Source organism: Symphodus melops (assembly GCF_947650265.1).
Source record: "Symphodus melops genome assembly, chromosome: 10".
Taxonomy (NCBI): Eukaryota; Metazoa; Chordata; class Actinopteri; order Labriformes; family Labridae; genus Symphodus; species Symphodus melops.
Genome location: NC_136700.1, coordinates 6,928,724 through 6,946,061, shown reverse-complemented (window position 1 = coordinate 6,946,061; position 17,338 = coordinate 6,928,724). Strand labels below are relative to the sequence as shown.

The 17,338-nt window shown below is 40.1% G+C and overlaps 1 protein-coding gene across 1 annotated transcript in view; it reads right to left on the bottom strand.

Annotated features, from left to right (window-relative positions):
- Nucleotides 1-1,062: 1,062 nt before the first annotated feature.
- The window catches only part of map3k10 (mitogen-activated protein kinase kinase kinase 10), a 30,257-nt gene continuing 13,981 nt past the window's right edge, over nt 1,063-17,338 (bottom strand). Inside the window, exons 2-11 of the mRNA XM_079353584.1 lie at nt 12,008-12,188; nt 11,375-11,523; nt 9,075-9,250; nt 8,369-8,615; nt 7,711-7,833; nt 7,484-7,622; nt 6,713-6,825; nt 6,332-6,627; nt 4,698-5,232; nt 1,063-4,093 (exon numbers count right to left, since the gene is read on the bottom strand). Coding sequence (XP_079209710.1) covers nt 3,714-4,093; nt 4,698-5,232; nt 6,332-6,627; nt 6,713-6,825; nt 7,484-7,622; nt 7,711-7,833; nt 8,369-8,615; nt 9,075-9,250; nt 11,375-11,523; nt 12,008-12,188 — 2,339 coding nt within the window. The 3' untranslated portion in view covers nt 1,063-3,713. The remainder of the gene's footprint in view (nt 4,094-4,697; nt 5,233-6,331; nt 6,628-6,712; nt 6,826-7,483; nt 7,623-7,710; nt 7,834-8,368; nt 8,616-9,074; nt 9,251-11,374; nt 11,524-12,007; nt 12,189-17,338) is intronic.

Genomic DNA, 17,338 nt, shown 5'->3' with positions numbered 1-17,338 from the left:
CCCTTTCAAGTTTAAAGGGACAACATGTACATTAAACTCCACACATGTATCTATATAAAAGACATGTAGTTTATGAATATGAACTATTGGAAAAATGATGTCCAACATTATTTACATATTTCAGTAAAGTTTGGCCAAGTCTGGCGCCATCCAATGAATTTCAGATGTCAACAAGTAGATATAACTAAGGATTTTTTTCTTTAAACTAAGCCCTGACGCAGCTATACATTTAGTTTCCATTTTTCTGCTTAAGAAAAACCTGTTTGAATTGAGTAGATTAAAATAAAGCACACAAACAAATTAACCAAATTTAAATAAAAATATTAAGTAAATGTCACGGTAAAGAGCTGGCAGCAGAAGCGCCACAAATATATATCGAGCATTTGTCTTGATCTCTGGCGACGGGTCTGATTGGAAGTAACAAAGCTTGTTTTCTTGTAATAGAAGGATCATTTTCTGGCAATCACGAAAACCAAACAATAGGCTGATCACCATGTTAGGTCTGACCCAACGTGTCAGGCTGACATTACCCACACTAATGATCAACATTAAATGGAGCCCTTTTTCATGGTTCAGTTTGTGCTTTTGCAGCTCTGATGACAGAGGATAAATAAGTCGAGATCTCAAGAGAACAGCCAAGAATTACTTGCTATCACAGAAAATGGAGTCAATTAAGCGTTGCATGTCCACTTAGGGCTTCCATAGGGAACTGCTAAAACTCCTGTAAAAAAAAAAAGTGGTTAAAAGTAGCTTACCCTAAAATACACCTGCGGCAGTTCTAACAATAAAAAAAACCACACAAATCAAACAGAAGAGTACGACAGTAATTAATAGAGTCCCATTTTAGTGCAGAGTAAGCACTTTCTTCTTCTTAGCCTTAAACTCAGCAGTGAAGGCATATGGTCTAACAGTCAAGAGAGACCTGGTCAGTACTTGTGTCGCTAATTTAACTTAAATAAAACTTCCCTTTGTTCTTCAGATATTTCCTGATACAAATCCAAACACTTCTTCACAGATATAATAGATGGACAATAATAAAAATACATTTACAACTACAATGAATAATCTTTCTTTATCATTTATTTGTCTCTCATTCATCACATTGCACACTTTTTCCTCATTAAACCCAGAAATGTCACAGGTTGAGACTGGAGACAACATGGAGGTTTCAGTTTCTACGGTTTTCTTATTTTTTTTTCTTTCTCCTGTTATATTAACAAATATATACAGATATCCCAGGAAGAGCATTGTAGTAATAATAATAATATTTAATCCTTTCCAATAATAACAATTAATTTAATAAATACTCAGTGTTCTTAACCACACAAGGAGAATGAGTTTGGGCTCACTCTTTCACCGACAGGATTGTCATCCTCCCATACAAATAACAACACACATATTCAAACTCGTACACACATACTCACATACTCACCTAGAGAAATTTGCACTGTCACATAAATACCTCAGTCCAATGTGTAAAATCAATTTTGCAGATAAAGTTGATTGGTCAGCCATGAATACAGTCAACAGAGAGACTTGTTACGTGCACAACATGGCTCCAAAAGTGCCACTGAGGTTGAGCACAACAGGTCAGAGGAGAATACAAAGTGTCAAACCAGTCCGAAGTGAAATCCCCCTCAGACTCCTTGTCTTAAGTGTCCATTTCAGTGGCATGAACGGCATCCAAACAGAGTGAGGAATGTTTATGTCCTAAAAAGGACTAACAGATGAAAACATGAAAGAGTGAAAGAGCATCCACACATAAAACAACATGCACTGACAAGCACCAGCACGCAAATGATAAAAAAAGCCCAGTTTTGTTCTTCCACACATGTGCAGTAATATATACACATTCACACAGACAATAACACACCTGGTCTGCCAAACCAATAGAAAAAACATTTTTGCTAACAGATCGCCACGGGGAAGGTGCGAGCACAGAGAAACTAAACTCTGTTTTTTTTTAACTGTACAAGGCTGAGGAGAGAACCAGTCCAGCAGAGCTGTGGATAGAGGCTTTGTCTTGTCTCAGCCTTGTAAGGAAGAGGATGATGACCCTCGTGTAGAGAGATGAGAGAGAGAGCGATGACACTGTATGAGGATGAAGGCAGAGGCTTCATGCACTTGCAGAAGATACTGCGCGCAAAATAACACACACAAAAAACCCGCTCTCGATTAAGAATTCCAAGCAGTCCAGCTCCTCTTTTAGTTAGGAAAACACTCCTGAAGGGATGGACATTTAGATGAAATGTTGTTGAATGTGTTTAAGTGCAAGCACAAAGCGGACTGGTAGAAGCACACAAGCAGGTGAAATGAACAGTTAGCAAAGTCAAAAAGTGACTTGAAAAAGTACTTGAATGGCTTTTGAAGGTCTTAGGTAGGAAATGCAATTGGGTCATGAGAGCACTAAGAAGAAGGTTAAGATGGCTTCTGAGGAGGGAACAAAGTGCTGGGTTAGGTGGGTAATAAAAGGCCTGCAGGTCGCTCAGTGTGGTGCAGGTTGGAGAACACTAGCAGGTAGCTGCTATCGCTGGAGGGTATCACACCATATTATTAGGACACACAAGGTGAACCGCCTAAAACGCCCCAGAAACAACAAGGGATGTTTTTTGATTGAGTGCACTTTGCTTGGCTCAGACATCAGTAGGCATTGACGATTATTATTGATTGCTGCCATTTTCCTCTAAGGCCACACTCAGGTTGAAAGCTGCTGATGCTGTTTTATTATTATATGGCTGTGTTCTGAGTTCTAAGTCATATTTAGTCTGATTCTGTTAAACTTTTCTCTCTGTCTTCCTGATGGATGGGTAACTGGAAAGACACAAAAGTAACGTCAACCATGGGCTTCATGGTGGTAGCCATTTTGGAAAAGCTATCGCTATGTAACTTCTGATGAATCTTGAAACAGGAAAGAGGCGGGGCCTTTACCCTCCCAGAAATAAGCGACAACTCTCCCATCTGTCAATCAATTAGCTATGACCCTAATTATTCAAATCTATGTTGAACTCTCAGCCTTAATATCATCCAAACAGAAGTTAAAGTCTCTCCTTGTACAGTTTTTACCAATAAAGAAATAAGCTACAGAAAAATAAAACCATGTGTTTTTATATATGTGTTTATTTTTGCTGTAAAAGTAGTTTTCTATCATGGGACCTAGTGCAAATCTTTGGTTTTAGGAACCAGTGTCAAGTGAACACTTAAGGAACTGCAGTTTTTCGCACTAATGTATTGTCATTATATTTTCGACATTGGCGGATGCTCATTTGTTGAAAGATAAAATAACACTAAGCTAATAGCAATGCTCAAACAAAGGCTAATGTTAGCATCTAGCTACTTACTAGATAATATGAGCGTCAGTAAGACAGTAACTTAAAAAGTTAATATTATTCATAGCTTGGTAGCTTGAATAGTTAGCTCTTAGCTAACTTTAAATGTTAGCTTGAAACAGAAAACTAGCAAACATGGGTAACCAAACACCTTTTTACTTTTGAATATTGCCAAATTTCCAATTGCCAAGTTTTCTTTATCAAATGTCTGAATGACTTCAAAACTGGAATAAAACATCTCTGGAGCTTCCCACTCTGAGCGTGACGTCAAAAGGAAATGGCTTTTTACTATTATTGTAATTTATTTTTCAGCTTCAGTTTTTATGTCCTGGTTCTGGTTTGGTGGTAAAAACTTGAAAAACGTTCACTTGCTGTTTTTCCCAATGACTACTCTTGTCCGCACAGAGTGGCCAGAGGGACAGTGCGGTCTGAACTCTGGCCCTCCACGTCCATATCCATCAGGTTGGGTTTTGTGGTGCCGGCACTGCTACTGTCCCCAGAATCCAGGGGGCTGTCACAGCTGCTGCCCGGAGATGAGCTGACAGTCCGAGAGAGAGAGCCGAGCTTCCAGGGGTCTGCTCTCATCCTGGCTGGAGTGGGCCGAGGCCTGGGTGCAAATTCAAGAGTCTTGGGTCTCTCCAGGGGGCTTATGAGGCAGAGAGGACGTTGGTCAGGTATTGGTGGAGCTGGGGCTTTACGCCGTTGAGGGATCGGGAAAATGGCAGAGGGGTCAGGAAGGCGAGGGAAGTTTAGGCTATCCGAGGTTCCTGAGTAATAAAAGAGAGAGAAAGTAGTATCAGTATAACTAAAAAAAAAAAAAAAAAAGAATGACAAAAACATGTCTCTCAAATATATAGATTAGTTTTTTGGATCTCTAAATATGTTCAATTTTATCAAACACTTATTTCAGGCTCCGGCAGCGAGGTTTCTGAGGCGACAAGCTGTGCTCTTGTGTAGAGAGTTATAATCCAGCTTTCACTTGTAAAAGCAATACTTGTCTGAAGAAACTACCTAGTTAAAGACAATGGTTGAATAAAAACAAATCCCAGAATTTGTCTAAGCAAATGTTGGATTAATTGTTGTTAAACTTTGTTCAATAATAATAATAATAATAATAATAATACATTTTATTTGTAAAGCACTTTACATTTTTAAAATCTCAAAGTGCTACAGAGTTTAAAAGGGTTCAAATGAAAATGGTTAAATGAGTATGATGAGCAATCAGATATGATGCAATATGACACGATACAGTTTATTATCCCCTTTAGGATATTTTTCTTGGACTCAACAGCAGCAAACATTTATCTGCCTCCACAGGTAAAATCAATAAAAAGGACAGGGCAACGCAGCCGTATACATTTGTCCTTATACCTTTGTTAGAGGACCTGTGTTGTACTCCAGGTGGAGGAGGCATGGGCATGCTCCCGTCTGATGGCGTCCTGTGATGTCCCATAGTCTGAGCTCTAGGTCGTATTGCCCCATCTGAAGGGGTCCGCCTGTGTCCTCTGTTCAAGGCCATGGTTGCAGACACATGGGTTGGCGTGAGCGACTGGTTGGGTTCCTTCTTGAAGCTCTCTGCCCGCAGGTCCAGGAGTGGGTTGAGGGCAGGAGCTGGCGTTGCTGCTGGAGTTTTGACCCCTGTCATTGGTGTCAGGGGGTAATCGTCCGGGTCAGAGGGGAGGAGGGATTTGGTGGAGTTGCAGTCGGACAGAGAGGACAGGGAGAGGAGTGTGACGGATGGGGAGGGGTCAAGGCTAGGGAGGGTTGTGTCATGATGTCTGGAGAGGGAGAGGGAGAGGTTTCTGCTGGGCGGTGAAGTGCTGCGTCGGAAACGTCCTGTACGCTGGAAGAGACCCTCTTTTTTCTTCCGCTGCTCCTCTTTGAGGTCCTGCTCATCCTGCAGCACCTGAACACAACATAAGCACAGGTAAACAACATGTTTAACGTAAGACTTTCATTTCCTTATAATCACTTTACTGACCTTCTGAAGCAAAATAATTTAACACAAATCATAAAAAGCACACGCATAGCGCATAATGCAATCACCAAACATAATCCCTTAAAACACAGAATCTATGAGGTGCTGGAAAGCGTCTATGCAGACCTCGATCCATGCTGACTCGACAGCAGCGCTCATTTCCTGCTGATAATTTGGCAGCTTGTTCATCCTGTTTCATCTCATCCTTAAAGTGACCCATCAGTCTGAGATCTGGAGACTGAGCAAGTGATCTCAATCACGTCACTGTTACTTTAGGGTTCAGTTATAAAAAAAACCCCAACATTTTGTGACTATGTATTTCAAAAAGAATGAATAATCAAGAATGACTTTAATATTCTCCATATCTTGTTTAAGCCTACAGACAAACTTGCAAAATAAAACCTGATAATAACTCAACTCTTGACATTTCGACATTCGAAACCCTTTCAACCTTTTTATTTACTTCATCTAAAAATGAATGAGTTATCATTGTTTGAGCTTTTTGTATTCATATTAGTAGTAAAGGTTAGTCCAAAGACACGTATGAGAGTGACTATGACAAAAGCAAAAAGGGGAAACAGCGTCAGTAAGTGCCAACAAACAGCTGTTTATTCCGCAAGTACCCAGACAGACCAATTTATCAGAAACAGTATAATTTTTTTTGAAGGGTTGTTTTATTGATTTTAAAGAAGTAGATTTTTTTTACAGGAACTTTTTCCAGATATTTATACTTATAATCAACAGTACTGAGGTTTTAATGTCTAAATATTCTGTTGTGGAGGTATTTGAGGTTCTACACCAAAATGGAAATTTCAATTTTTCTGGCTCCAGGAAAACAACATAATGCATTCATTTTCTCAAAGAAATTGTGCCAACATTATGCTTTTTAACATGTATATAACTGCTTGCCATGCAAAAAATATAAATAGGTCTAATTAATACACAAATGAAGACTTCAACTTCTATAACCACCAATAACAGTATCATTTGAATGATCAGTGTCTTTCTTTCTGTCTGTCTTTCTCACCTGTAGTTTTCCGAGCTGCAGCAGGTCTTGTCCGAAGCCGACAGACGCCAGCAGAGAGGCACAACCCAGCAGCAACATGTCGCTCTTCTTCCTCTGGCTGCTGCGACGGAGTGAGTCTTGGTAGCTTGCCCCTGACCACAGGCTTGTCCCGGATCCCTGGCAAGAGCCACCGACAGCAGTTAACGTGTTGGGGCCCAGGCTGCTCCACAGGGACCCCGAGTCCTCCGTGGCCCCGTTACTGCTGGTCTCTGAGGGCTGCATGGACCCTGGAGACTCCTCAAACTCACAGCACTCCTCTGTTTCAGCAAAAAAGCATGGGTTAAGATGCATTTCTCGGCATTAAATTCATGCAAAAATTCAAAGTGAAAATTGAGGACTTACCCATTTCATTGAGGCTGGAGAAGCCGGCAGTCATAGGTGCATGTTTGGGGGACTTCCCAAGATTAGGTGCGCTGGACGACCACACTTTGCTTCCTTCACCCAGCGATTTTAGTCTGCAAATACACACACACATAAGTAATAAAGCGCTACAATATTGTCATCAGACTGAGAGAAATACAAATCCAGAAGCCTCATGTCACATGAGGACAATCATCATCACAACATGGATTTTTTTTGGTCTTATTTTCTAAAGATAATAAAGTTGCTTTACACCGAATTACACTCTGTGATGAGAAATTGATTGAAATTGTTTTTTTTTCTGTGTTAGGAGCAACAATCTGTCCAAAAATATACGAAAAACGGTTGTTTTCTTATTGTCTGTGATTACTGCGATTACCCACTTACTGTGGGTGAACACAAAACAAAGTTGTGATTTAGAGACTCGAGTTTGATGAGGTACATTTAGTTTGGAGGTTCCCACCTTTCAGAGATCACTGTTCGATTTGTTTACGCTGTCTGCACAGAGTGGTTGCTGTGTGTTTGTTTCACTTTAATCAGTGTAAAGCTAATCATATGCTCATAAATGTAACAACATAGATTCAGACTAAATTTAATAAATCCTGATGTGCTCTTCCAGACAAATTATTTCACAAAACATACAGCTCATTTTCAGCTCATAGATTAAACTTTAAATTGCACAAGAACAGCTGCAATTAGATTATAAAAAAGAAATGTAATTTTAGAATGACTTTGTGTAAATTAGTGCCATACTTTTCCTCCCCACCGACTCTCTCTTTCTGGTGGGTGGAGCTCGGTCCCCAGGTGCGTCCCTTCTTCTTGCTGGTTGTTAGGTCTTCCTTCTTGCACACGGCGCTGCGGCCCCATGTTTTACTGCCATCACTCGGCGTCACTTATGTACACAAAAGAGAAAAGGCTTAAGGCCTCCAGTCCTCTCAGGATGGATACTAAGTGAAAATTTTTTGACACTTTTCACTCACGTCTGATGGCTCTCAGCCGGGGTATGACGCCCGGGCTGGCAGGTGGGGTGGTGCTCTCACTGCCCTGAGTCTTCCTCTTGTCTACACTGGGAGACGCCTGGACTGTAATTTTATGTTCAAAGCCTGCAGGTGAGAGAAGAGACGTTGTTTTAATAATTTTACATGAGAAACAGCACATTTAAACATTTATTTGCTGTAAATATGGAAGTCCACATACAATTTCATTTTCCACTTGTGTTCATATTAATGCAACGTGTGATCTCAATAAATAACATGGGGAAATCATTCTTTTTTCTGCCAGTTTGAGGCTGAAACACCTAGTCCCTTTGTCAATTAAATGACAGAGAGAACAAATATCCCTTTTCAATTGTGTTATTTAATGTGTTGTTGTAGCTAGTTAAGTTAAATACCAAAGCCTTTTCTTCTATATACTGGTTATATGTAACGATGTTTAAGGATGTTCCAATAATTAAACTGTGACACAAAAAATACTGTATGTAAAATGTCAATGTGATTATTATTCAGTGTTTGCGTATATTTTTATCAGAGAAAAAGAACATTAAAGAAAAGTTAATGGTGACAATGAACTTGTTTTTCAAGTCTCTAGCTCTAATTCCTCAGATTAAAATAACTTGAATGCAATTCCTCATTCACCCACCAGATGGCAGACTGATGCAGTTGCTGTCTCTGCCGAGTTTCAGCAGACGGCTCTTCTTAAAGTGACCCTTCCTCTTCTTCACACTGGGTTTCTCCTGGTACACCTGGTGGATGATGATGTTCAGCTCTCGCTCCACGATGTCGATCTCCCTCTCTGCCAGCTCCTGCTCTCGCCTCCTCAGCTGCTCCTCCTGCTCTCTCTGTTCCTCAGCGGCCCGAGCCAACGCCTCCTCCCAAGATCTCAGCTCCTGTAGACAAAAAGAAGAAGAGGGAGAGGAGTAGAAAGACAGGAGTAAAAGTAGACAAGAGAGGATGTGTTGGAAAAGAGAGGATGAGGAAGGGAGGAGATAGGAGGAAATGGGAGATTGAGGAAGTGATGAAGTGGAGGCAGAGGAGAAAGAGAAGATGAGAGGAATAGTGTAAAGACAAAAAGTAAAGATAGGAAAAATTAAGGAGAACAGGAAGATGATTGGGAAAGAAAGAGGATAAGAGACGGGTGAAGAGGAAGATGTTATTAGCACAGCAGCACCTCCTTGTCACACCTCCTCTGGCAGACGTGTCGCTAAGTTAATGTTGCCAGGTAAGTCTGATTTGAAAAACCTCAGAAAAAGGGTGTTATTCCTCCCACCTTTACCATGAAACTCAGAGACTCATTTTAAACCTTCTAGTAAAAAAGTTAGTTTCTTTGTTTTTGTCTGAATTGTCACCTTCTCTTTGGCCCGCAGCTCGTCAAACATCTGCTGGATCTCCAGCCTCCAGTCCTCTTGCAACGAGTGAAACGACTCCAGAGGCATCTGAAACATGGCCGACTGCTCGATTGCCACCAGTCTTCTCAGGATGCTGGTGAAGGAGGGTCTGCTGCGTGGGTTCGAACTCCAGCACTCTGCACGGCAAGACATGTCAGGGAAATTAAAACACGTTAGCGCTGCTGATAATGTCTGTATTGATTCCTTAAACCCTAATCAGATGTTACATGGTGATGGTACACTTAAAACTATTTTTTAAAATTGGCTATGATTGAATTCATAGGAATTTACAATAATAACATATTTTTCTTGAACTAATTTAAAATTAATTATGTTTCTGTCATTCCCAAGTCAGAAAACATTTGACAGCAAACAAAGGACAGAAAAAGACAGTTGTAGTTTACACTATGATTTATCATTTTTTTCTAATGATACCTCCATCTTTTTGTTCCATATCTGCCGCCCTCAGTGCTGAGTCAGCTCATCACAGTGAAAGATATCAATCTTTACAAATAGGCTTTAAATAAATCTTTTTTTTTTTTTAAAGGCTCCTTCATTATCTTAGCAGTTGGGCTCTAGTTTAGTTTTTAGATCAAACAGTGCATCACTAAGAGACTTTCAGCTTTGCACTAATGCACATTTATTGCTCTGGTAAAAACTTAACAGGGGTTTAGTTTAAATAAACAATGTGAACATGTTTTTCTTACTCTTGGGAAAATGATTCTCTTTTGCAAAAGCAGAAGAAGATACGAAACAGAGACAATGTTGTCATTGACAAACAATGAGATAAAACAGAATACGAACAAACTCTGAGTCAACTTCATTAAAAAAAAGTTTGAGTTGCTCTTCAAGATGCAAACTTGAATTTTAATTCATCGAGATACTTTAAGCTGTTCTCCTATTTTTGTATAATTAACAAGGTTTGTCATTTTGTTTGTCAAACACTTTACCTCAGGTAACACATTATATTCAACACCATGTTTAGGGGCGTGTCCCCACATTTGTGACTGAGTCACTGATTTGACGAGGGTGGGACACACGCACACAAAAGCATTCATTTATTTAACCTTTTTATCTCCACTAGGAATACCTACTTTAACCACAGACATTACAATATCAAAGACTGCAAATGTGTTCATTTTTGTTCTTTAAGGATTCAAAAAATGTATGTCCCAAGTTATTTAAAAAAAGGTTCTATTGTTGCTCAATAAATACTGTTAACGTTTAAAAAATGTAAAAGCAACAGTACTGAATACTAACTATAATATAAAAAGTGCTCCTGGCAGGAAAAGCGGCAACATGAGACATGGAGGCGAGCAGCACGGGACAGCATATGGCGACCATCATGAGCCAAACCCTGAGTGACAGTGTTGCAGAAACACGGTGCACACCTACAGTAATCTGCTGAGCCACACTCTGATCACTGCCGCCTCTCCAACACTTCACTGAGACAAGCCCCGAGAGAGGCAGAGTAAAAGTGCCACCAGGAGGGGCACATTTTACAGCAGGTAAGACTCTTTATGAGGTAAGCTTAAATTAACATAAAGAGTGAGGGGGTGAAGTTGGAGCGAGAGGAGATGAAAGTGAGATGATGACAGGAGTAAACAGAGTGTGGAGAGATTAGTGGAGGAACATGGATAGGATGTAGAGGAGGAAGAGGAAGAGGAGGAAAAGAGATTTAGGAGCAGAGAGGGAGAGGACTGAAGTTTTCCTGACAGTTAAGAAACAGCTCCTTTCCTTTTATTACAAGTAAAAACAGCTAAGCAGCATACTCATCGTTACAGAAAGGAGTTTTGGAATAAAGAATCTTTTTTTTAAGTGGAGTGTGTTTAAACAGAGACTTTAAACAAGAGCTCTTTAATATTCTATCACAGTTCGCGTTGAGCTGCTGGATTATTTGCAAGGTGAAAAGGAGAACTCTTGCCCTGGGGATGTTAAGGCGATAGGCTGCATGACGATGTAGAAAAAGCTACTTAATGAAGATGTTCACACAGATTCCATCCTTCTTGTGTGTAAAGACACCAAATCATCATCATCTATAACCTTCAGTATATGGCTGTATACAATAGCACCTTTTTCAAGGTGTTTCTGGTCATATCTAATGAAAGATGCAAGCAAAGTTTTTGTTTTTTTTCAAAAAGCCCCGAAAGCGTAAAGCTAAACTCTCCGACCCAGAATGAAAAGAACAAATTCCTTCGCCCCATAATATCTTAAGTACTGACATGATTTCTCAACGTTTCCAGGTGTACTTGTCTGCTTACCTCCCAGCAGCTGAGCAAAAGGTTCAGGGCAGGTTGAGGGGATGGGGAGAGTCAGCTTGTTCATGGCGACACCGTAAGCCACCGCCAGAGCGTCTATCTCCCTGTAGGGAACCTCGCCGGTCAGCAGCTCCCACAGGAGGACACCGAAACTGTGATGAAATGAAAACATTATTTGTTTTAAAGGGGATGACAGCGACTACCTGCCATCAGTGAGTACAGTATATAGTATATAAGTGACATTATAACAGCTTGAAAAAGGCTCACTCAACCAGTTGAAGAGGCACATGAGAAGTGTTTAGTAACAGCAGCTTATACAGTATAAAACAACAGCAGAGGTGTAGAGGTAAAGGTGTAAGCTGTTTTTATACCCAAACACTTTACACTGCAGGGCTTACTGTGACAGTATGAGTGTTAATGTTCTGTATTAATTATGGTGTAATCACATTTAATATACAATAGCATTCAATGTACAATACTCCTCAGGGTGCAATAACATTTCAGGAGCAATAAATTCCTTCTAAGGTTCAATAATGTTAAAGTTTAAACCTTACTGAAGAATGTGATGAATTCACATTGTCATAATACTTTTATGAATGGACATGTATGTATGTATGGATGAAACGGGTGCTGTACCTCCACACATCACTGCTTTTGGAGAAGAGGGAGAGCTTGATGACCTCCGGGGCCATCCAGGCGTACGTCCCCGCCGCACTCATCTTGGTCGTCTGGTGCCATTCTCTGGCCAAACCGAAGTCTGTGATCTTCAGGATTTTACAGCTCAAGTCCTCACGCTCCACCGGCTCCAGGATGAGGACTGAAGAGGAGGAAAAAAGCTCAATGTTAAACTAAGACAGAGCTGCACACAAAGTTCGAATGGCACAACAACAACAACAACAACAACTCAAACAAAAACTACGACTTCTACTGACACAAAAGCTACTTCTGTAACTTTCAGGTTTATAAATGCTCCATGGCAAGAGCTTAAAATGACACTCAGCTAAATTAAAATTACAATGCAGTCTTTAGAGCTAAAAAAGTCCAAATGTATGAAAGTGTGAATTTTCAGTGTTTTATGCAATATGTGACCACAGAAAATAGAAGACTTTACAGGTTTAAACATAATTCATGTGAAGGTGAGCAGCTTGAAAACCTTATTTTGATGATGGGAGTCTGTGGTGGACAATTCTCAGTTTGTTACGTGTTATGAACAAAAACATTATTTCACTTAGAGGAGTCATAATTTGCATTGGATCTAAGAAGCCGTACACGTTTAAAACGTGTATTAAAAAAAGAGAATAGGCTGGTTTAACATAATAATCAAACCAAATTCAAGATTTCCGTTTGTTCCGTTTCTCTTGTAGGATTTGATGCATTTAAAAGGAAGTGCTTCATTTTGGTTGGTTTCTTTTCCAGTTTATAAGTATTCAATAACTGTGAATGTCCACATTGAAAACAAAAAGAAAAAGGACTTCATGTTCAATAGCACTGTCATGTTTACATTACAGGTGTGGTTGCAATAGTGTGCTCTTCAGGCTTCTGCTGTAAAGCAAAAATATCAGCTGTTCTCCAGCAGTGTGCAGCAGTTCATGTGCACAGTATTTATACATGCAGTCACAGGTTTTTTTTAAAGAAAATCTTCTTTACAATATTCCTTGTTAATGTTGGTGTCTCTGGGTTTCTCTGTCCGACTTCCTCCTTCATTTCCGTGTGCGAGCTGGTTATGGAAATGTTTGGAGTGTACACAGTTCACAGGCAGGTGGGGGTGACTTTCTCTCTCTCTCACTTATCTAAAGGCTTATGCAAAAAGAGGTGGAGGGAAGGAGGCTACACACACACAGCGGTGTCTTTGTTTACACACATGTATGCTCTCTCACACACACACACACACAGACACACACACACACACACACACACACACACTCAACCTTTCACGTGATACAGGTGTGCCACTCTCTGTCCACAAGCTCACCAGCAGAGCAGGTTCACTGATACAGGACTGATCTCAGGCCGCTCCGCACATATTTCCATAGTCAGAAACTTTAATAAACCACAACTCAAATAAAAACGTTGCGTTTAAAATGTAAAAACTCACTTATGCTTATGATAATATTAATGATGCATTGACGTGTGAGCTGTACCTCATGTCGTTGCTGTTCAAGTGGTTTAGAGTTTAACTACTTTATATTGAAGCAAAAACAAATGGTTGATCCGCCAATAAATTGTCTAAATGTATTTTGAAAGCAGAAAATCAAACCCTCATTTCTATTTGTTTTTAGGTAAATATATGTTTAATATACTTTTGAAGTTAAAGTCTAGGTCCAGAGAATGGACGCTGACCTTACCCAAAATTCACAATATGGATAAAAAAATTGACATTGGAGCTTTGATCACCAAAATGGACTTAGAACATCCCTGATCCAAAGTCCATATTTGTGAAAGTTTTTTTGAAGGATATTATGACACCCACATTTTACCTTTAAACTTTTTGATATAAAGGTTCAACTGCCTATCATTTTACCCGAAACACAACTGTATACAACTTTCTCATGAAATTTGAATTTGAATATCTCAGTACCCTCCTCCAATCATTGATGAGGTTACATATTCATAAGTAGGTAGACGGACTGCTCGAGTGATTTACAAGTAGATCATGTCAACATAATGGCTCTGGCCACATAGTTGCCAACGCACACAAAAAATAAATAATCATTTTCCTTCATGAAGGGCATTTCAACAGCCTAAATCGGATATGTCCGTCACTGTGAGGGACAGCAGTCTTCTCTGGGCTCATACTCTGTCTCTGTAAAGATGGAGTTCAGACAGACAGAACAGGAGGATGAAATGTGTTTGCATGCCAAGATGGCTGTGTCCTCTGCCTCTACTGTTTCTGTGTGATAAATGTGGAGCACATCCACACATGGAGGGTGGAAGAGGGCAGGGTTTGGGAACACAGCGAGGAGGGACACGTCGAAACTGAATGGATTCAAAGACGTGTGAACGTGTAGCAGAACGTGCACCTGCTCCCACTCTGCCCCTCCTTCCTGGTTTAATTATAAAATCATTAACGTGTTTCGTCTTTCACACCTCGAGAGTGTACTTCTCAGCTTCTAGACACCACCTGAGCATGTTTCATTCACCAGGTTTTACCACAGCCAGCATTTCATCCAGAGAAGAAACACAAAGATCAACATATTTGTGTACGGCTGGCAGCACAGACCTTCAGTTCAGGTACACACACACACAAAATTGAGAGGATTAGAAGGCTCCCAGCTAATTTTAATTCAAGCACAGAAGAATAAATATGAGAATACAGTATAAATAGTATTGTAAATTGCTTCCATTTTTGTACAATATGAAGGCCCTGATGTCTAGGTTTTTAATAAATTCTGGATGTCAACATAACAAAAGGCCCCTTGTCTGATTAAATGTTTGGTGAAGGTGTACCCATTAGGACTGGCACTTTGTCGGTATACCTGTTTGTAATGGAGTGCTGACTTAGAGGGGCCCATTACACCACAATCCAGAAACTCTCGTTACAGCCAAGTATTACTGCTCGGCTGTCAAAAACAGCTGCTAATTGGCCAGACAGTCAAACTTTCAGCCCACAGGGAGCAGCAGTTTCCTCTGAGTCCACTGTGATCAAATGTTGATTCAACCTTTAAACCGCCCTTGTTCTTTCTGCATACCTGGACCCTGACCCCCGTTAAGTGTTCAGATAAACTGAGTCAGTGTTTGAACACAGATAGAGTGACCAGCCAGGCTCTAACCCGACTAATGATCCACAGGCTGGTTAGTCAGTGCAGGTCACATATTAGAAAACAACGTGATCAGATGTGTCACCACACAGGAATGCAATCAAAGGTCCTTCAAATGAGGGGATTTCCCCTCAGAGCCAATAACATTAAAGTATATAACACCTTAAATGAGACACGTAACAGGTTTGGCATGTGGTGGCTCTAATCTGGAAACTCCCTGCCAGTCCAACAGAAGAAAAGCTGCAGCTCTTACACTCAGCACTTGTGAACGATGACACGGATAACAATAAAGAAAGAATGTTTCGCAATAGTAAAAAGCTAATTGGGACAATAAAAAATAAACTGGATGTTTATACTGGCCTGGGTGCTCAGGGAGCGAGCAATTTAAGCATCAATTAAGGCAAAAGAGAAGGAATTACATTTTACTTAAAAAAAAAAAAAACTTTAATTAAAAAACTTTATCTTATTGTAAAAGTTACTTCAAAACATCAAAGCAGTTAGCTAACCCAAAACTGATAAATAAAACTAGATTTGCCAGATTCTGCATATGTTTATAAGCAAATAAAAAAATAAACATACAGTATCTGTTACCATTGGTCATTATGTTTTATTAAACTTTGAATTAATTAGCTACAATGACTGGAGTTGAACATAGTGCAGTTGAGCCACTATGTTGTTTTCACTCTGTACTGTCTCGCCTTAAATAAACTGTGTTGGACGGCGACCAATCAGCTGACAGAGTTTTGGGCGTGGTCATCCGAGAAATCAGCTGAGAGATTAAGTCAGTCCGATCAGCTGATCAGGATGCTACAGGTGGTGCAACCTGTCAGAGTCAACACTGTCACGATCACGACCCATCACAATAACCTCAAGGGCATGGTGTACTACACGATTTGTATGGGGAATTAAAGCCAGTTTAAAGCTCAAATATACCTTCAGATCTGTTTTAAGGGTGGATTAAACCGTGCACTGACACAAGTTAATCCACTTGTCGTAGTTGTAGTCCTTGTTTTTTTCAGTTGACAGTGTTTTTTTTGTGTTGTTTTGACTGTGGATCAGTTCAAGTCTGCTGTGTCATTAACTTGCTGTTATGGTAACAAGGGCAGAGGTCACAGGCAGAAAATATGACACCAGGAAAGAAGAGAATATGAGAGCCCCTATGAGAGCATTGTTTTCTTTTTCTATAGTTTAGTTTTTACAGATGTCTGTCCATTCTTTTGAAGGCTTAAGAACACTTCATGAGTTTTTTTGGTGCTGGAAGCATCCACAGCCTCAATTTCAAAATGTTTCTCAACAGTCATTGCTGTTGCTAGATTACAGAAGGTAAGCCAAGGCAACTCTGCAGCCCTTGGTAGTGACTGTTGAGTCTATTTTTAGTTGCTTTGTATGCTTAACTTAAGCTTTTTGTTCAAAGTAACTAAAAACAATTGTAATAGCTATTGGAAGGAATGATGTCCTGGCATTAGCAGCAGCTCTAAACCTGATAATTGGACGTCTAAATAAATGACTCTGGGTGCATGAGATGGATGTATAAGCCATATTGTTGCTGACAAAGTGGATATCAGACATCCTGCCCTTTCTTAATTTTGATTGGTCGGTGAATGAGGACGGGCGTCTCTTTCCTGGTTTGACCAGCAAGTGTTTGCTTGCTTACAAAGAGTATAATGGTTCTCATGGTTAACTTAACACCTCCTTAACATCAGCATGTTGGCACTGTGCTGATGTTAGTACTTCTGCAGCCTACAGACAGCTGCTAGCTTATTTGTCTGACGAGTCTTTATGCAGGCTACAGGGCAGGATTAACCCGCATGAAGACAACCAAGATGGCTGCCAACAAAGTCTAACAATGTGGATGAGCTGGGGGAAAAACTGGACTGAAGTTGACCAATGACAAATGTAAGCTCCTAAAAGATACCAAACATTTGTGCATATGAAGCTTAATGTAGAAGGAATCACATGAATCAGATCCTAGCCTGTCCTAAAACAATTCTTTATGGCTTTGGTTGTTTTTAGTGTACAGATGCATTTTAGTCTGAGTTTATTGATAAGGTCCCTTGGTGAAAAAAAGGAAAGTAAGAGGCCAAGGTGGATTTTAATGGCAAATCACTCAGATTGAAGAAAAAAGCCATCATCAGGATACTTTTAACAATTTCACTGCTTAAAAATGCCATCTTCTTTGTTTTCCCTTAGAAATCTATTTTACACCTCC